This window comes from Topomyia yanbarensis, chromosome 2 (genome assembly GCF_030247195.1).
Source record: "Topomyia yanbarensis strain Yona2022 chromosome 2, ASM3024719v1, whole genome shotgun sequence".
Lineage (NCBI taxonomy): Eukaryota > Metazoa > Arthropoda > Insecta > Diptera > Culicidae > Topomyia > Topomyia yanbarensis.
Window position 1 is genome coordinate 436749055 of NC_080671.1, and position 22159 is coordinate 436771213.

The 22159-nt window shown below is 41.0% G+C and overlaps 1 protein-coding gene across 3 annotated transcripts in view; it reads right to left on the reverse strand.

Moving 5' to 3' along the window:
* The window catches only part of LOC131685555 (glycerol kinase), a 515121-nt gene that overhangs the window by 9577 nt on the left and 483385 nt on the right, over positions 1 to 22159 (reverse strand). For all 3 annotated transcript variants that reach the window (XM_058969366.1, XM_058969364.1, XM_058969363.1), the window contains exons 3-7: positions 9513 to 9771; positions 9166 to 9383; positions 8769 to 9095; positions 8541 to 8708; positions 8377 to 8468 (exon numbers count right to left, since the gene is read on the reverse strand). In XM_058969366.1, coding sequence (XP_058825349.1) covers positions 8377 to 8468; positions 8541 to 8708; positions 8769 to 9095; positions 9166 to 9383; positions 9513 to 9771 — 1064 coding nt within the window. The remainder of the gene's footprint in view (positions 1 to 8376; positions 8469 to 8540; positions 8709 to 8768; positions 9096 to 9165; positions 9384 to 9512; positions 9772 to 22159) is intronic.

Here is a 22159-nt window from a genome sequence, read left to right on the forward strand (position 1 = left end):
TCCATCGTAAAAAAAATAAATAAAAAAAAGAGTGCCAATATTTATGGTCTTTCCGAAATTTCAAATCGGACACACCACCCTACCGCTAATTTAACGTACAGATTGTGTTTTCAAAAATGCGTCATATTGGAATTTTTTTGGGACCTTCAAAGTTAGTATCTTCAGAAGATGTACTTATAAAAACCCGACATAAAAACACTGCCGTAGACACCATTTTTCTATCTCGTTCCATTAAAAAGTTGTTAACGCCCTATCGACTGAATTTCGAACTAATATGAAATGATCAAATAAAGCGCTAGATACTGTGCAACAACTGCCAAAGACACCATAACTCTAAAACGAAATATCTTGAGCGTTTTTTCAAAACGTCATATCTGCAATGAGTTACTCTCTTTGTTTACTTTCTCTTCTGTTAATAATTCGGTCATTTTAACATTTATCCCTCACCTCTTTGCATAATATGCTAGTTAAAACCACCGTCTTTCGATCTGTACTGTAAAATAAGTGAAAAGTGTTATAGTGACGCCGTAAAAATCGAAAGAGAAAGTAAACAAAGAGAGTAACTCATTGCAGATATGACGTTTTGAAAAAACGCTCAAGATATAAGGAAAGGACGTGTGAATTGTGCGTTACCCCCGTTTTTGGCCGTCAGGTACCCTCGGCGTTACCATCCTTCGAATAACGAAATTAATCCACCTAGCAGCGAGATGAGACATTTCTTACACACATCACTGTTGGATAATTCATTAGTTTGCAGAACTGCGAAATAGGCACTCAACTGGAGGTGAGATGGAAACAATTTCTAGTCCTGTGCGAATAAAACCTATGAAAAATTCCTATATGGCCGCAGTACACAGGGAAAATTGGTGGCAGTGTGGAGTTTTAAAGGCAGATTGTACGGTAACCTAAAATCCTTTCAGAAACCTTGTTCTTCTATGCTATCCATTTCGAAAACATGACCTGTAATCACTGAAGCTAGTTTTACACAACTATTGCAATTTGTGACCAATGCGTATGATATGCTAATTCTAATACACGAAACCGCTACCGTATCTAAAGAAATGCGCTGACTCGGTGTATTTTGGTGATATCTTACAATTATTTACTATATGATTTAGGTGTGTAAGATACAATTCTAATGATGGCTGCAATTTTCGGCCGACTACGCTGGAGTTATTACCGCACTTTAGAATTATCCAAGCCGAAATTTTTTCAAGAGCTCTCTCTCTCTCTGGGTATTATATTGATATTTCTAGTTTTCCCAGTGATCACAGTGAAACCATTTTGTAGAAATCTATGAGTAGTATGATTCATTAGGAATCAATTAAGAAAACTTTATACGTCCATCTGCGGTATCGAAAAGGAAGTTATTTCACGAAAATCAATAGAGGATTTCCCAATTAAGAAAGATAGTCCAGTTTTTACCACTATCAAAAATAACAAAATTTCACTTTTAAACCGTTTCATATAGTTTTGTAGTCTGTTTCATGCAATTAATGATGACTCACTTCTGGTTATTGATTCTGCATAGTAATTAAGTTCACAGCAGGACATGAAAGAAATCCTGCAAACTTAATTTATCGTTTTCACAATATATGTTAATACCGGCCACTAAATCGATTGAACGCACCTATCTGATTAGGGATTTTCACACTTCAGAAATCACGCAAATCGCGTCCGTAGTTTGGAAGTTCTGTTAAGCGAATAAACCCTTGTCTACTGGAAGCACGGCTCGTAAATCAGACAATCAATCCACAACACTTACCCCCGGAGATGAAAAAAAAGCACAACCGCAAACTCCGCATGAAAAGTGAACTTTCAGCTCAGTTTTGTATTTTTTTGCTCGATTAAAAACGGTCATTAAAAGTTTAAAAGCCAACCCGTGGCTAGGAACAGCAATCTACCAAGTGTGGAATATTCCCGTCGTTGCGCTGCGGTAGACGTCATCGTCTGTTGGTTAGAAAAGCGCTTGTAGGGGCAAATAATTTTTTAAAGGACACCCTGGTTATCAGTTTTATTAGTTGTTGTTGTTTAAAAATTGTCAAACGGAATACGATTTGCTTAATAGTCATATTACTTGAGGTATCTCTCTCCTTCTCTCATAAAGAGCTAGAGAGCTGATCAGCTGAAAGACTAAGCCACTTTACGATGTAGTACCTACAAGCAGTGTGGAGCAAATATACTATTGTCTGATCGCGGCACCTTTCTTCTGCATGAGAGTACATATGGCAGTTTAGTACCCCTTGATAGCGATTGTAAAAAGTTGGGTACACAATATAATTCGCTGCTTATCATGTCATAAACCTGACCGAGCAGTCTTACAGCATGCCGTCAAACGAGATGGCATCATTTTAAACGACGCATGATTTACGGTGTGAATTCTGGCGGATCTAATTGGATGCGTGATGCTGAGCAATATATTCGCGGGTACAAGTTTCGGTTGATTTTCGAGGTCCTTAGGGCGGGTGGAGAATCTAAGAATTCGTTTTCAAATTCGAAGATACTACAGAAAGTAGCATCCGGTTGTCTGTGAAGCGAAATTGATAAGTTTGTTTGTTTTCTATTTGTTCTAAACCAGTTCCAAAGACCAGTTTCTCTGTTATGATGCGACACATCTCAATGGTTTAGCTTTGGGGGTAAAGTACAGCAAAACTGGATTCGATCGCTGTTTTGTGTTAGAATAACTAGTTCGCTGAAGAAATAACTAGTTTGTGAAACATGTTGGTATTTTTGTTTACTTGAAATGTGTGTCTGATTAGGATGTTGACCTTTAATACATATTTGCAAGAAAATTGATTACGACAGGAAAATGACAGGAGTCTTCTTGAGTTGTATCGAATGAACGGAAAGCTATTTGTGTAATTAGTTTTGCTAAAGGAGCTCAAGCCGTTTAGCATCAACTTGGTCTATATGCAGGTGGTCAAGTTATAGTGGATCAACATGATTTTTTTTTATTTCAATTATTTGACATAGCCAGGTTTTATATCGCTCCTCTAAAGCTTGATGTATGGGAGTAAAACAATCTCAACAACAAAGTAGGCATGCAATAACTTTTCCTCCGTTTGAATCATTCTCAATGTAGAATATCCTTGCCCTTGCCAAATTTATGCTCAGGAGAGAAATGAGCTAACGGAATTATCACGCACACAAAATTTATCATGGGTTACTAGTCTCATCACTTTTTAAATTTGTGTCTGGCATCGTATCGCATGAGCTTCTTCAAAATTTGGAGAGGAGCCACACAGAAGATATCATTTGGTCGGTGTTAAGTCAGACTGGACTAAGTCGCAAAACATAAAAAATAAGATAATGATAGCACTGGATAAAGAATTTCTTCAGCTACATTCGACTTTTGCCAGACTTCAAATAGCTAACAATAAGTAGAAGTTGTGGCGAAAATTAATTTCCAATTATAATGTAAAGGATGCTGCGATTATTGTTACAGAATTGGCACGTAGGAATCTGTTCTTCATATGTACACAGGGTGATTTGAAAATTGTTAACGTCTCTTATTTTGAATTGAAAGTGCAAGCTCTCAGAACACGAACGGAGTTTTGAATGCGTGCAAAAATACTCTAGTTGGCACGCTTAAGAGATTCACACTACCCCTATTCTGCCATGATAGATGGAATACACGTCTTTGTAGTACGTGGGGATAGATCGTAGATCAATTTTGTCAGCTCTTGATTATAACATTGTCATTTTCAATGACGTGTTGCATAGTAAAGTCTTTCGCTATGGCTAAAATATTGAACGTACAGCATTACGTAGGTGGTGGCATTGGATAATGATGACTTCCATAAGCCTGAGTTGAATTCGCACCGTCAATAAATATTCTACTTCAAGAATACTCTGGAAGATCAGGAAATATTTAAAACAAATCATCGGCACCGTAGAATAAAAGTAATGGTGCTTGTCACATTGGCTTGAGTTCAACAGTTGTTTTTCGATTGCTTTGCTTGCTTATAGCACAGGCACGGGTAGATATAGACAGCAGCAGGAATGGAATTCACCTCAGAGCACAAAAAGAATAAAAACGCTGTTTGCACTTTTCATGCGAACCACCGCTCGTCTCTTTTATGTGTGTTGCTCGCACGTGTGCATTCTACTCCGTGGCAGAAATAGAGAGACTCTTTCGTGTACATCTTGGTACCACGCACACGAAAGCAGTGAAAACAACCAAAAAACATGTGAAAAATGTTACAAACTTTATCTGAATTATAGTTTGATTCACCTTCCTCCCTGATTGCCACTGAGGGGAGGCACAAAAAGTGGCTCTTCAAGGTAACTCTTTCTTCATCTCCGTGTGCTGATCTATTTTTCATCGGTGTATTTCGCTCTTTGTGCATATTGTATGAGTAGCTAACAAGCATGGACAGCATACTGTTGGTGGTAGATGAACCTGCATATGTTGGTTCTGTAATATTTATATCCTTAATCGTTATATGTTCGACAGGATACCCGGGTACAGGGCCGGCGGAACCCTTTTTTCTCGTGTGGGTAATAAGATTCGGAGTCATTTCTACCCGTACTGACGAAAGTTCAGATATGACGTGTGTAAGTGAAAATGAAAATTACTTAGCTGATGGCCATTTGAAAACACCCTTTGTTAACGGGCTGTAGACCATCGGCTCAGCGAAAATGTGTTTGTTGGTTACTGATACTACATGGAGCATTTGTGCAGCTAAGCATCAATTACTCCATTCTTTTAAATTTCGTTGCATAATTTTCCATACCCTGCGATAGAACTGCGATTTGGTGGATACTGAAGCCCGCATGACAGTGTTGACTAATGGGAAGGTATCTCCGGCGAGCGATATCCTTTCAGGAATAATGGAGGACGATTTGAATACCGAAGGTAACAATAATGCAGATTAATCTACTTTTCAATACAAACCTACCAGAACAAAGATAAGCCATTTAACATCATCGATATATCGTGTGATCTAACTAAACAACACTCTGGCGTGTACGAAAAAGTATTTTGTCTACGTACCCGCTCGGGACGTAGAGATTTATAGTGTAGTCTCCGAGAGGGGCTCACTTGCGAAATAAGGGGTTAGTTCCTTTCAGAACCCTTCGCTTTAAGCAGTGGAAATTCTTGTATCCAAAAATTGCATTTAACAAAAATGGAGGAGTATAAAAAAACGGCTTAATTTCCATCAGCCTCACTTCGCGCATTTCGCCGGATCTGTTCTTCAAAAGTTGGTTCTTTTGAACGGACATAAACTGCCGTTGTTGCAAATAATGGGACCCTAGAGTTACCCATTGTAGAAACAAGGCACGATGTGTACTATGTGGATAAAATTATGAAAAGTTTTCCTTCTGTGGAGAGACTCTGCATGAACTGTCGACATATCCCGCATATAAATCGAGTTCCTGTACCCAAAACACCCAAGTGTCGAAATCAGTTGAAAATCGCCTTAGTTATTGTCACTTTAGTTTTTTTTTCGTCGGCCTGTTACGTAGTTAAAAATTAACCCAAAACTTGACTTAGTGAAGTTCTAAAATGTTAAAAAGTTCATTTTTCAGCTGTATGTGTATGTATGTTGGTAGCCACCATCCTAGTTTGAGTCTTGCTCTGCATGCGGCTCCACTTCACAATACGCTCAAATTTCGTTACCATTCTGCATTCAGCATACCACTATATGAAGGGCCAAAAGGTGGGTGGCGGACCCGCAAGCAATTACACCTACTCAGTATCCGCGGAAATCAAGGAGTCTCCTTCCAACAATATGATCCGAAAGATTGAATAACGAATTTCGTGATCAAGCTTTCCAGGAGATGGCTTGTTTAAAGAAAAACTCGTCAATATATAATATAATATAATATAATATAATATAATATAATATAATATAATATAATATAATATAATATAATATAATATAATATAATATAATATAATATAATATAATATAATATAATATAATATAATATAATATAATATAATATAATATAATATAATATAATATAATATAATATAATATAATATAATATAATATAATATAATATAATATAATATAATATAATATAACATAATATAATAAAGGATAATTTCGGGGGACGGGCATAGGGAACCTAAAAAGGTACCCGGGTACCCCGTCGGACACATAACGGTTCAAGGTCAGACAAAACGTATGGCCGGCGCGAACAACCGTGGACGGCCTCTCACTCTGTTGTGGGCAGAGGGTGTACGCAAAAAGGTCCTATAAGGGCTTTTTGAACGTCGGATCGCCCAATTTTTTTTCGAATAGACGCGACGTTAGGAACGAAAATGAACATTTTTATTAAAGCTGAAAAAGCGGTTATTGGCACCGGTTCGTCGACGGATTATGGAGAGAAACAATATTTCGACTGGTCACTAGGGCTACGTTGTATATTCGATTCAACCTGGGCGATCGGAATACACGAAATCAAAAATATTTATTCGGCGGCAATAGCATTCTATCCCTATGTGCGGGATTGGGAATCGAACTCACGTGAACTGCGTACAAGGCTATCGATTTACCAACTACGCTATGCCCGCCTCTTTATATCCATGTTGTTTATAAACTCCCTCTCCTTGGAGCCGCCAGTGAGCTGAAGTTATTGCAATTAATATGATTGGATTCTAGCCAGGTAGCGCTACCAGGGCCAGTTTCAGTTATCGATGAAAAATGAAACTTTGGCGGTCGTCAGCTATTTGTGTGGGCGACCTATTTTTATTTGGTGATTCATCAACAGTGCTATCTTTGAAAATTATCCAGCTTGGTTATGCAACTATTTTTTCCGTTCCTATTTTATTGAAAATAAGTAGCAGGCTTCATTTCATTATTTTCAAAATTGCTTATATTCTATCGAATGTAACTTTGAATTTTCTTTAATTTGATGGCATTGTAAGGGAACACATATTCGCCGGTTGATACCAATCGAGCTGACAGTTCTTTGGACAGAGCCAACTAATTTCTATGCTTATTTAGTGTTTTCTTTGACCAACTAGGAAACTAATCCACAGGGCATTAAATGTGCTTGGGGAAAACGCATGGTCTTGTCTGGGTGGAATGATGATTTCAATCGTGTATAAGGGTTGAGAATTGACAATTTGCGAGAAGGATCGAAAATCAGTTACCAATTTTCTTCATATTAGCACGAAGAACAAATGTTTTGTTGTCATGTACCTTGGTTAAATCTCGTACATCATACATTTTTCTCCCAATGTATTGAGTAATGTCACATATTTTTGAACAGAACACGCACTATATTGATTTTTTTTGTTAAAAAGCGACAAAACCAGGAGTCCCATATTTATTTCTTGCATCTTCTGCATTTTCCGGTTTTGGCACATTGTTGTTTTAAATCAGTAAATTAGTTTTTCCTGCTTCCATATCGTAAAAAGCGACAAAAATAGTACTCTCTATACCTCATTTCTTGTATCTTTTAGGATTTCTGATTTTTTGTACTAAATTAGTAAATTATTCGGTTTATTCTTCTTATCTTTTTGTGATAAACCTACTTGATTCACTTTGTAGTAGTTGGGATAATAATAAACAGCCGGGCGTCCAGGGACTCCTAAGATATTGAATCACACGCGAACGCCAGCACAACTTTGAATACCTATCTTCACTAACAATCTCCCTCCTCCCGTGATTCTCGTGGAGAGCGCAGTAGTATGTACGGCCTATAGCAAAAGCAAGTGTCGGACTAACCTTCCTTCCCTTTCCTGCTGCGATCTACGGTCGGGCCTGGCAGGCGTCGGTATTGATCAATAAACAACTTTGGGTTACTAGGAGTTGTACATTGAAGGATGATTTGTTACTCCCAGGTATTATCATCTAAAGGGTGTTTTAATGCTTTTTTCAAGTGGGATCTGACAACTGAGTTGAAGTATGATCTTAATTCTTTTTTTAATTTTCTTTGTAATTTCATTAGACAAAAATATACTTATATAAAATGAACAACGTTGGAATTTTCAATCAAAACGACTGTTCGTTCGAGCAAACTGCTACTACAGCATTATTTTGTGAGACGTGTGCTTAATGGGTATCTAAATAAACAAAATTTCAATTTTTGTTCAAGGCCGCATCGCTCGCCTATTTTTAAATATATTGCAATAAATTGGGAAAATATTGTTCAAATGTTGCCTATATGGGAATTAGCTGATTATACCAACACTATCGCCAAAAAAGTCTTAAAATACATCGTCCAAGAGACTAGTACTGTGCACTCTGACCCGCCACAGTCACGTGCGGATATTCTACTCAGATTATCGCTATATGATGTTGACTAATAATGTCGGAATTTTAATTCGAGCAGCCTGGATCAGTGAGTTACTTGAGAATCAACTCTCATTCCATTGCTTCTTCGTAACCAACATAATAGAATCAAACTGTTACTTACCCTCTTGCATCTTTTCTCCAGTACGGCGCATATAGACCGGTGAAGGCGGGTACGAAGTACACATCTCCAGTTGAAGCCACACTTCCGGCACTCTACAATTAATTGTATCAAAATTAGAATGAAGCATATTTAATGCTGTAAGTATGCAATGGCTACTTTCTCACCTGCTCCGAATCGGTTGGAATGTCCTTCAGCAGTCCCATATTATCTCTAAGCCACTTCATTGCGTAGCCAGCTACGGCAACCGAACCCTCAAGTGCATAAACCGCTGGCTTGTTAGGTCCCATTTTATAAGCTATTGTTGTCACCAGACCGTGAGTGGAATGTACACACTGCAAAATGAAACTGTTTAAGTAAAATAGTCAATTATTTCAACCCTTCAAAGCACCTACTCTCGTTCCCGTATTGTACAGCAGAAAGCATCCCTTCCGATATGTATTCTTCGCCTGTCCTTCCCTAATGCAACGCTGACCAATCAGACTGGCCTGCTGATTGCCAAGAATAGCACTGATCGGTATATCATCCAGTACACTTCCATCCTTAATTTTGCCGTAGATCTCCGACGAACTGCGAATCTCCGGCAGCATATCCACGTGAAGCGAGAACGTTTTGATCAACAGCGGATCCCAGTGCAACGTTTCGATGTTCATCAGTAACGTTCGCGAGGCATTGGTGACGTCGGTCGCAAAAACGCCACCAGCTTTGCCGCCGGTTAGGTTCTGTTTTTTTTGAAGAATTAAATGTATATTTTACGATGTTTTTACAGTGCTATTTTAAATTCGATTTTACCCATAGCAACCAAGTATCGATTGTTCCGGCGTAGCATCGCTTCTCCCGGCAGGCCCGCCGTACCGCGTGCACATTTTCCTTCAACCAGTTGAGCTTGAGAGCAGAGAAGTACGGCGAAATGGGTAGACCCGATATCGATCGGAAGTGGTTGTGATTTTGCTCAGGAAGGCGCGCCAGTACCTTATCTACCGTGGAATTTGTCCTGATATCGTCCCAAACTGTAGGCAGGTTAAAATCAATCGAAAAATAAATCATTTTAATCTACGCACAATAAACCAACCCCGCTTTTTATCTTATCGTGCGGGGGGAATAGTTTCGCCGCGAAGCGGAATTAAAATATCCATTACCGATTGCATTGTACAGCGGTTCTCCGGTGTGCTTATCCCACACGACAGTAGTCTCGCGCTGGTTCGTGATACCGATCGATGCGATATCTCTTATCTGGTAACCGAGCTGCTCAAGCTTGTGGCAGGCTTCGACGGCACACAAGCGTACGGCTTCCAGAATCTCAACCGGATTCTGTTCGGCCCAACCCTCGTGCGGAACGATCTGCGTAATACTGAGCTCGTGCGAGCAGAGTTCTTTGAAGTCCGGTAGCCTGAAGATCTGTGGAATAAGATGGGGGAAATAGAATCGTTAGTACATGGAGGTTCTCAGGATTCATCTCAGATATCAGACAGCAAATATGGAATGTGGCTAGGGCATTCTAAAATATCATTTCTGACAAAAATAGCTATAGTAACTTGACGGACAACAATTATTAGTAGGGTTACCATCTCTGGCAAGCCTTTCACCCGAAAATTTTTACTGACATGGGATAGGCTTCAAGAGAATCATGAGTAAACGCTGAAACCAGACAGAAATTTTAAACTCTTCATGTTATCAATTTAGCACTAGTTGGAAAATTATCAAATTGACTCATATTGACCGTTGAGTGCTTTGTTTTGGCAAAGCACAATGCGCACCACTTGTCGGTACCGTTCACGTTAAGCTGTAAATTGTAAGAAGCCAAAAGCACCACCAACTCTCGCTGTGGAAGATAAACCAAACGAGCATTTCTCTCCTCCAGAGGAGTGTAAGAAGAACAGTGCAGTGTTTTCCGGAATTCTCAGCGGTTATTCGTCACTACGGTCCCTAGCGAAGCTCCAACGAGAGCACCGGAAGAACTCGTTACAAATTCAGTACTATAACAGTACTATTTTTGATGTTCAATAATATCATTTTTTTATTCAGATGCAAATTTCATTGCTTTAAATATTTGGAAATATGGGATAATAATTAGGACTTGTTTGAAATTTGAAACTAATTTTTATGTTAATATCGGACTAAAGGATGCAATAAGAAATATTTTTATAAACTAGATATACAATTTGTAATTTTTTAACAATAACTATTATTTGATTAACAATTTAAACAATGAGAAAGGTGTACCACATCAAATTGCATCACGCTGTAGAAAATAACCCATTGGGTATTTTCTTTTGAAAATTTAGGTAGAAGAAGTTTAGAGTGTATTGTTTACACTGTATTTTTAACGCCGTCAGTTTTTCAAGAAAATGGACAAAATTGTGTCACCCGAAAAGCAACGTTGTTAATTGATTTTGCGCAAGCATCTGAAAAATCCACAACTCTCATATCGGGACATTGACAAACAACTTGGAATCATGCAGTCAGCGGTGAGTCGTGTGATTAAACGTCACTTTCAAACTCTGAGTATCGAACGGAAGCAGAAATGCGGTCAAATTGGATGTTCTATTAGTAATCAGAATCACAATCGTGTAGTGAAAGCGTTTAAGTGGAATCCCCATGCTTCGGTCAGGGAAATGACCAAAAAGTAGAAACTGTCCAAGTGTTTCATTCAGAGAGCCAAAGACGGGGAGGGGCCGCATACGTACAAAGTGCAGAAGGCTCCAAATCGTCACGAACGGCAAAATACTGTGGAAAAATCACGGGCCCTGAAACTGTTCACCCATATGCTGACGAAGCCTCATTGTCTCATCATGGATGATGAGACTTACGTCAAGGCGGACTCCCGGAAGCTTCCGGAGCTACTGTTCTTCAACGCCCAGCACGAGTTTGATGTTCCAGAAAAAGTAGGGAAGCAGAAACTTTCAAAGTTTGCGAATAAATACATGATTTGGCGAGCGATCTGTTCATGTGGTAAACGGAGTACGCCGTACGTGACTACCGGGACTGTATACGGGGAGATCTACCTTAAGGAGTGTCTACATAAGCGTCTGCCTCCTCTGTTAAAGCAACACGAGGGTGTTACGATCTTCTGACCGGATTTAGCTTCGTGCCACTATTGAAAAGTTTGTCCTGGAGTGGTACAAAGCCAAGGTCATGAGCACTTCCTCCCAACGCACCGGAATTAAGGCCCATCGAAAAATTCTGGACGAATACTAATCGGGCACTACAGAACCATCCCAAGGAGGTCAAATCTGAGGAGGACATGAAGAAAAAGTGGGGTTCCGTGCAAAAGGAGCCGCAGTCAGATGTTGTACAGAACCTAATAGGTGGAGTTAAGCGTAAGGAGCGAGCGTACTGTTACGATATTGAAGTTCAATGGAACAAATATGCCAAAACCTTACTAATAGGATATATTTTATTGACTGAAAGCTTGAAAAGGATCAGTCGACTAGGTAATTTTCTATAGCTTCTTTTCGTGATGCAATTGGTGTGGAACACTCTTAAGGCTTTTTGTAAGAAAATAATAGACACAAGAGCAACTGATTCCAACATCAGAGTAGTAGAGACGCTATCACGGAAAGACAACAATGACAGTGGAAAGAAAAAACTGTCACTGGTCAGAACATCATGAACCTAATTGTCGATTGGTTTCCTTGGATCCACTGGGAACTTTTGGTACCCGATTTCCAGGTAGCTATTAATATATCAACCAACAGAGAAGAGATAACTTAATTTGAATATTTATCGTGTATAAAAATATGAATATGAGATACTCTCGGAGTGGAACGAGGCCGAAGGGATTCCACTTAATGTAGGTCTGGCGATAGAACGCTAGGAGCACGACCCGACAACATGTTTACTGTCGCGATGTCGCCACAAGTATATATACCGGTCTCCACGGCTCCAATACACCGGAGATGCGCATTCAATGGAGATTGGACATGACTCGAAATATCACCCGAATGGTGTCACGACCTTTATCCATCTTTTGAACGAAGGTTTACTAGGGTGACCATATCAGACGAGTAAAAAACCAGGACAGTCGAAAGGGTACTGATTCCCCTCGTTACCTCTCAATCGACATTGCCTTTTCCGCATGTGACAGTTAAAAAGTTATGGGGTCTGGCAGGCAGAGCTTGCACAGTAAAAAAGTTATGGGAGTCTGGGAGGAAGAGCTCTGCCAGAAAATCTTTCATCGCAATTCCACAGTGGCAGTTCTTGCTACACCACCATAAGCAAACGTTTAATGCTGAGATGGTCTGTGCAGTACCGGCGACGAGTTTCCAGTACTAAAAACACGACATGGACGTAAATCAGAAACATCAGTGATCCCAAGTCCCTGCGCTATGCCTGGCAATCTCCATTGACAACCATTATATCTCGACTTGAGAGCTGCAAAACCTACCGTTGTTACCACAAATATCTCCGTTTAATCGATTATATGAAAACTGGCGGATAGCTTGGTGTAAATATCAGTTTGAGCCCGAGCTTGAAAAAATTGACATCCCTGCGTGAATTTGAAAGAAAACAAAATTCAATTCATGCACGTCGCGATGAAAGAAATGTTTGGTTCGTTTCCCTCGTTTTCGTTCACGCTATTCTCGCTGTTATTGTTGTATGGGCTTTCACGATTACCTGGTTTGAGTTGCTTGTGGGGCCTACGGGTCACGATCGCGTATCTGTGTTCTTTGTTATTTACTTTAATATCGGTGGTGCTGGCAGTTGTTTGGGAAGTAGTAGGTACATCACAATGATCGTTCACGCTGTGCGTACGTTCTGTTGTTCCAGTATTCGTTGGTGCCTGAGCTGCACTCCGGTGGTTTGTGATTTAGTTGATGTTGATGAAGGGCTGTGTGATGGGTATGGTTGCAGGTGATATTGCTTCGTTAGAGGTTTTGTACATGGTTTCTCGTAGTGTGTCTTCTTGTATAACAACGTAGGACACGCAGGAGTCTGTCCTTCATACGTGCACAGCGTGATTTGAGATTTGGTCACGCGTTTTGCTTTGAATTGAAAGTTCAGATATGAAGGAATAGGTCACTCGCATTCTCACGAAACAAAAACCGTTGGAAATACCTAAATTTTCTCCGGGTTTCAAACTTAAAGGATTCCACCGTTACGTATTCCGACATGATGGTTGTAATAAATTTATTAATAGTACTCAGGTGTTCATCGTGCAGACGCATATCAATCTTATCATTGTCAATATAAATGGGTATCTGGGTCCTAACATTATCATGCTCAACGGCGTATTGCATGTTGTCTTCCATTGCGTAGCTTTCCGTTATAGCCAAAATTTTAAATGTTATCAGTAATGAGTGTAGTGAGCTTGTATAACGACGACTTCCGTTAGTCTAAACTGCATTTGCAAATTTGCTGTTGAATTTTGCTGTTGAGTTTCAAACATCTTGAAATGAATTATCGATATCGTATCGATGAAAGTAACGGTACTTTATTGTTCACACTGGCTTTGGACGAAATTTATTATTCGATTGCTTTGCTTGTTTATAGTACTGGCACGGTAATATAGACAGCAGACTTTAGGTAGAAACATTCGTTTGATTCACTGCACTGTTGACAAGCAGAGCGACTGATTAGGTGCTATTATTCTTTTTATGGAATGGATTTCCAGTAAGACGAAAACAAGCCACTAGCAAGAGAACTCAAGTAGAAGCAGAAGCACTAAAATGCCGATGTGTCTTTTCAGAGGTACCAAAGGGAATTCTTCGAGTCCCGGATTGAATGACGATTTAAGCCAAGGAAAAGCGCTGTTGTTTCATCGATATTGACGAGGTACTCTTGGGAGATTTAAAAAACCATCGAAAGGTACAATTGGGAGATTCGACTATATTAAGTTTTGTTTGTCACATTCCGATTGAGGATGAGTATACGTTGCAGTTATGGTTGCGGTCAGTCGTTACTGCGATCTAGAGCATAGTGAAAATCGAAGACTGAATAGATACAAATATATTAGGCTTACAGGAGAAAAACCAGGACAAATCAAGCATTTTCCTCGACTTCCCAGGACACCAGGACAGACAATGCAAAACCAGGACATGTCCTGGGAAACCAGGACGTATGGTCACCCTAGGTTTACTAATTTTGTGATTAGAACTGCTAATGGTGAATACTAGTCTGATGAAGAAGTTGTACTCAACTGTCTTTTTGACACACTCTTTCCAGGCTGTACTGAGCCATCACTGACGACTGCCCCTTAGTTCTTTTCAGGTAGTTCTGATTCTTAGGCATTTGTTCGTAGAATTGTGACCGAATCGATCAAATGGGCGGTTGAAAGTTTTGCTCCGTATAAGTCTCCGGGAAAAGATGGAATCATTCCAGTTCTACTACAAAGAGGATATGAACACTTCAATCATATTTTGAAAAAGGTTCTTATTTGTAGTCTTGTAATAGGATACATTTCATTAGCGTGGCGGGAAATAACTGTAAAATTCATTCCTAAAGATGGCCGCGTCACTTATGAGGAAGCAAAGATCTTTAGACCGATCAGTCTGACCTGCTTCCTTCTCAAATCAGTCAAACGTTTAATCGATCACTACATTCGGGATGTTAATTTGGGCGAGCACCCGCTGCATACAATGCAACATGCGTATCAGTGGGGACGGTTTACTACCACCACAGATAACAGACGTTTAGGCTCGATTTGAATCGTGTGTAAATACCCGCTACTGAAATTCCGAATAAATCAGACGTCTGAAGCACGTTTGGCACACGTTTGTAGATGGCGCAGTGATCAATACAATGCAGTTAGACTGCAGCTGTCAAACACGTGTAGCAAACAGTTGCGCAGATGACAATAGTGAAACACGGATTTCCAACGTTTATCAATTTGAAAGTTTACACAGGTTTTTGAAGAAATTTTGTTCTAGCCTAAACGTCTGTTATCTGTGCTACCACTCTATTACACAATGCTGGCTACAACATTGAAAAAGCTTTTTCTTGATGTTGAAGGATCTTTTGACAACGTGTCTTTCGAATCCATTTTAGAAGCAGCACGAGGTCATGGAGTAATCACATATATCACGAACTGGATACACGCAATGCTTAGCAACTGACATCTGTGCTCACCGTTAAGTAGAGATGAGGAAACTGAGTGTCAGCGGATGTCCTCAAGGTGGTGTGCTGTCACCACTTCTATGGAACCTTGTCGCCGATGGCTTGTTGAGGAAACTTAATGAGCTTGGGTTTCCTACATATGGTTTCGTCGATGATTATCCTATAATGATCACCGGTATTTGCATCAACACACTTTTTGATATGATGTAATTACGGTTTATTGACTCTAAAATTATTGTCGCAGATCAAGTTAAGTACGATGAGGTAATACTTGACTCAAAGTGTAATTGGACAGCTCCCATTGATTTTCGGAATTAAGAAAGCTTGCATAGCCTTCGGCCAATGTAGACGGCCTTTCGGCAAATCTTTGGGACTCAAACCCAGTGGAAATCTTGGCCCTTGGGGACTCAAACCCAATCTCGCTTGAACGTGTCTGGCAAAATTCTCTCAAGGTTTCCGTCAGTCGTAAAGTATTCCTGGGGGTCTTGCAGGCAGACTTCTGCTAGAATGACTTTCGTGAGATTGTCACCGAGAACTTTTTCGCGGTTCATGGTTTACCACAATCCGCGAAGATTTCAAGCTCATGTAGGAGAAATCTGAAATTCTCAGCGAAAGATGTATTGTGTATAGATGAAATATTTTGATATCGTCTGTGAAGGACCAGGGCGGAGTCTTTTGCATTAAATACACGTTATCGAAGTAATGCAGGCATATCAACGGCTCCAAGTAGCTTCCCTGGGCTATTTCCGACGTTTCTTTGAAAAATGAGTGAAGCCAACATAAGCTGGCTTTTAACTCGGCTAGTTGCCCAGTCAAAAAGCGCAAGCTGCTGGCTAACGGGGGCTATTTGCCAACTCGGATGCGCTAATTGCCCTTCAGTTTGCCAGCAAATTGCTGGAAATTAGGGGGCTATTTCAAATGCAACATTTGGGCGATTTGCCGCCGTCATTTTTTGCCGCCCAACCCGCCCTTAAATCGCCTCCAAATTGCCCGCAGAACGCGCCATTTAATCGCCCTTAATTGCCTAATATGAAAATGTGCACTAGACAAACAAAATACAAAAGAGAACATATCAATTGTTCAAAAAACAATTTTAAGCTTAGGCGAAACATGAACCGCCATGCTTGAAAAACGCAAAAAACAACCAAGTCTATTTCAGCCGCCAGAAAATTTGTCTAAGTATTGAAATTGCCTTTAAATCGCATTCGCAAATAGCATTTGTTTCTAGGGGCAATTAGCACAGGCGAGTTGAGTCAAACGTCAAACTTTTTAAATCGCCTGACTATGCTCGTCCGCACTTCTTTTGACAGGATGCCGACAAATGGCTTTAAGCAACGTTCACATTGCTACGAGCCAATGTTGTTAACGCGTCTTAACTCTTGTCGAAAGCAAACAAATTTTATTTTGGTGTGTTTAACTGGTTCTCAGGTGATAAAAGCGCTCGAATATTATGAGAAAAAATCGATGCCAAAAAAGTATTGTTTTTTCATATCTTAAATAATTATTTTCAATACCACTTTCAAACGATATTGTTCTGTTGAATGTTCATGTGAATAGACCTTAAGCATTCGAAACGTAGCTAGCGCTATTGGCGTTTGGTGACAGCTTCAGGCAACAAACGATATTCACGGGGCTGCAGAATCCTGACAGCACCATTTTGAGAATTTTAAGAGCTGTCATTACCTTGGCGGATATCTGCCGGCTGTCAGATGTTTTTCTAAGTGGACTTCAGCGCACACATTGTTTCTCTTTACCAGTCTTCCCAAATGAACATCGTACACAATGTTCGCTCTGGCTCTGTGCTCATATTAAACGCACGTTTTGCGTACGAACTCGAACACGCTATTTCGTACGAAAACACGTGCACATGTTCGCCTGCACAACCGAACTCCACAGTGTGCGTACACCTTTCGTTCACATAGATTCGTGGCATTAGTTTTCTCATCATCACTAGCGTTGACTCTTTTTGCCTTGTGTTAACCGTTCTCGTGTACGCGCCCGGTGTACGCACACGGATGTTTGAACTAGAGTTTGGGTTCGACGTTCGAGGCGAAAATGTACATCGAGACGAAGCAAGTTTGACGTTGAACGCGTGCACGAAATTTTGTACACAGGCACCAACTTTTCGATGTTCATGGGAAGTCTGCTCTTTACAATTGAGAGTTTGAAAGGAGGTATCGGAGAGATCGGAAATTGAAAAGAGACATCAGATGTGTAGCCCGTCAGGGTGAAAATTTATCACTGGGACGAAAAATATCCAAATTTCTATTGCTCACTCCGCTAAAGTACTGTCCCTGGTCCGAGAATAAGTTTTGTGGTGTCAAGGTCGCCGGAAAAGAAAGCTAAGCGCCAAGGAGTAATTCGCTTCTCTGGCTAATTATAAAGAACCCAGAAGACGTAATTGCACCCTTACTGCGAAGAATCAGCCGAACGAGCCTAGCTCTCCTGTACAGCTAACAGTCATAGAGTGCTCTGGGCGGTCAAAGGAGCCCCCTAAGCAGTACACTGCTGCAACTTCTGGCATCCCTCGCAGAAAGCGAATAGATCCAGTGATTAATTCGTCGCTAGAGATATTTCAACAAAGGCATTAAGCTCACCTCGACCAACGGTAACATTGGGAGAACTTGGCCGTTGTGTCCCCGGCGGTCGGCTGCAGTAGAGACAACCTGCCTTTCCACCAGTGACAGCATCATGCAGCAGAGGCAGTAGGAGAGAATTGGAGGGAATACAGTAAAAAAATGTTATGTTTACATTTATTTTTATTACGAAGATCCCAAATTCTGGTAGAAGCATCTAGGTCGCCCTATCAATAACGGTCTGTCTGCAAATTAATATTATAATCCAAGTAGTGGTCAACCCCTACTTTGTAACACATCAGAGTAACAATTTTGCACTGGGTGGAAATATACCTAATTTTTATTATACACTCCGTAGAGTGCATTTGTTTACGTAAAATTCTGCTCATCGCTGTTTGATTCCGTTCACATTTAGTTGTAAATTGTTGTTCATTTTCGCGTTTGTGACCTGTTTTGGTCGTGCAAAATTTAATTTTTGTTCTATGTTTGTATATTAATAACATAAAGCTTGGATACGTCACCACTCTCCTCTAGCTGCAATAAGTGTGCTGACTATGCTGCGCATCGGGATGACATTTATGAGGCGAGGCGGTTGGACGGTTTGTTTTGGTGTAGTGTGGAAGGCGGCCGTTGTATAATGACGGACCACGGCATCGAACAGACAGTGAAAATCTCCGTCGGAAAGTGCCGACCCGTGGTTCGGGTACTCGTGTGAGTGGTGTTGGTTCGCCGAAGTGGGACAGCTAACCGTAAAGGAGCATTCTCATGTGCCCGGCTAAAACCCAAGGAACCGAACACCGACCGTTCTCGCTATAGAGGAAAAGTCGAACGATCCTACCTCTCCTCTTTAGCTAATAGCCAAGGAGAACGAAGCAGGGCAGACAAATCTTCCCCCTGGGAAGTGCACTGCGGGGACTTCCGGGATCGTTTATGGCGAATAGACGATCCGGCGATTCGTCGCCAACGTTCCAACAAAGGAGCCAAGCTCACCTCCCTAGCTAAATACCAAGGGCCGCTGCCTGAGCAGCCAACGATATTCCGGGAGAACTCGGCTCTTGTTGTCCCGAACCTTTCCAGTTGGTTTTATAACCGGCACCACATTGGAGCACCAATCTGAGTGGGATCTCTCGATTATTCCAATCGATAACATCCTCTCCAATTCATCCGCTACCTTATGTTGCACCTTAGGGGAAAGAGAATATGGGTATTGGCGTACTGGGGTTTTCCCTTCCCATTTTTCGTCAATCTTGATCTCGTGTTCGATCAGAGGGGTTACAGTCAAACCATCCTGGCGGGCACCCAGAAACAGTTCTTTTATTTCTGTGAGCTGCTTTAACTCCGACTCGGTAAACGAGTCTGTGGCAGAAGAATGTACTTCGAGAGTAGCACAGTCCCTCATAGTTGGCCATATCTGAAATTTCTGCCAAAAGTCCATACCAAGTATGCAATCGACAGCTAAAGTTCTAACCACTAAGGTTTGGATTATCTTAATGCGACCTGCGAAATTGAAAGGAATGGAAAGCTGGCCGAGTACTTCTAGTTTTGACCCATTTGCAGAGCGTACCACCGTGGGTCGGTCCAATGGTCTCAGCCTTTGATTGTTAAGTCTACGGAAAACATCTTCATTAATTAAAGTTAATTGGCTCCCAGAGTCTAGTAGACCTTGTGAGGGTTGGCCATAAATCTTGATGTTGGCGTAAGGTCGGTTGTCGTTGGTATCTTTAATAGAAATATTAAGGACCTGATCGCTCGAATATAGATCTTCCCGAACAGGTTCCCAAAACTCAGAAAGGGTAACTCCTGACGGAACCAAATTTACGCGTTTGGGCTCGACGGTCGGCGATTTCTGACCGCCTGCAAGCCGTTTTTTTGGCAGAATGGGCAATTATGCGTTTCGAAACCTTTGAATCCGCACACCATACATAGAGAACCTTTGTAGTTCCTACACTGCTCCAGTGTATGACTTGTTTGTCGGCAGTACAGACACTCATAACTACGGGGGAGGCGATGAGCATCTATAAGGGTCTCTAAAGTACGTGATGGCTTAGAGGGGCCCTCCTTTGGGTTCGGTTCCTTTCCTTGAGCTGCTGGTGGAGGTTGATTTATTTTCTTGCCTTCTGGGCTTCCTTTTGTTTTTTTGTTTGCCTCAGTTGACTTGGTGGGATTTGACCCTTGTTGTTGATTAGGTTTAAATTGTTAATGCCGACTAGCTCACGGCTATACCCACTCAAGGTCGACGTTCTAGCTTGCTTCAGGAGGACACACTTACCTTAACCATCGAAAACATTTCAAAGTAGATTGACAAGAAAGACCCACAATAGGGAAACCAGGAATTTGATCTACAATAGAATTGCACGAAATACAAATTAGGTTAACATATTTATTTAAGATTTACATCGTCGGTTAAGAAAGGGTGGAAGGGAAAGGAAGATGGAAAGGGGGGGGGTTCGTTGCGGCCGTTCTGGAACACATGAGCTTCATGCACGAAGAGGGTACTTGCCACACTCCTACCGTCTGGTTTCTCCTGAGCTGGTATCCAATATCTGGTACAGAGTTCCTGGGTTCCGATCTCGATCGCAGCGTCACGGCGTGTCCAGAATCGTGGTACTGCCTTGAGTGCTTCTTTCGCTGTTGTCTGTCGACGTCCCACGTGCTCGCTAACGGGGCGGCAACGCATCGGATATTGGGCTCTAGCAAGCGGGGGAATTCCCGCCGGACCTCACCAGAACCCTCACCTCCAAAGCTGTGGTTACCGTCCTCCCGCAGCGTGTGACCCAACGTAAACGGGTACTCGTTGGCCACCAGCACGGAGCTCGCCGGCTTAAGTCTGGTTCGGCGTAACACGCCAACCTTTTCCGTCTTCGGTTCGCTTTCGTCGTCGGGAACCTTCCTTCGGTCGACGCAGTATCCGATGTCACTTGGATCCGGACAGGAGTTCTCTCGACTCGGCCCAGCGGACAGGCAGCACGGATGACCAATCCGTCCCATACACGAGGTCTCTTTTCCTTTTTTCGACCTTCGGGCAAACGCACTTTTTCTTGAACTTTCCGACACGTCTTTCTTCGGTCACTGTCCTATACTTTCTGCCAGACTCTCGCTATCTTCTCTCATTCCTCTTTTCTTGCTTCCTATCTCGCAAATTTCTCCTTCTCTTTCTTCCGGAAACGCCAGTCTTACCATCATTGCAGATAGGTGACGTTAATGAGATGTGACGGTAGAGATGTGAAACGTGTATTCGTTCGTCGATCATTTGATCAGGGTTGTAATAAAGGTGGGGTGAAGAGGGAGGTGTTTTACTTTTAAAAAATTATAAGTTATTAATTTACCACTTCCAAATTAAGCTACTATCTGCTATTTTTTCCAATTTTACGCTAGCTCTTTCCAATACCATGGTCTCCATAAAGTGGTCTAAATTTATTGTTAACGGTTGGTTGGTAACAATCATCCCTCCTCCCAATAAAAATAATTACCAAACACGGAGTACGTGAGTTGTAATTTTTTTTCATGGATTGACATTTTCCTGAATCGAGGCCTACGTGAAATAGTGTTCATCGGTTAAACAATTCTCCGGATCCGTTTGTTTTGTTTGGATTATAAACCCTTGCTGCAGATGGATATTCTGAATTTACCTTTCTGCGCTGTAAATCAATTCCAACTGAATTTACTGATTAGGTTGCTGTTAATAAATTTGTCGCATTCCTTTTTTTTTTTTTTATTTATTGTAATCCTGTTTTGATTCTATATTTTTAATTACTTATTCCTAGACGTCGTATATATTTATTCTAATATTCCCGTTCACAATCTCACACATTTGGGTACCCTTTGAACTCTTTCATTCCCCATTCATTCCTCTTTTCATTCATCCTTAATTTCCTAGTCTACCTTAACTATCATCCATCTAGCAGACCAGCGATATCTCCATAGACGCTGCTAATTAGAAGATAAGATCCCTCTTCTAATCCTACGACGAGGCAAATAACCTGCTACTTCATCGGATTTTCACTATTGCAAGTTATGAAAACTTATCATATATCTCACAGACAGAGAAAGTTTTGCATCTGTTTATGTCTGTGACCAAGTCGTTTTTTCCAAACGAATGGTCCCTCAACTTATCGCTTTCCCTTCTTTCTAGCAAAGATGCGAGCCACTAGGTA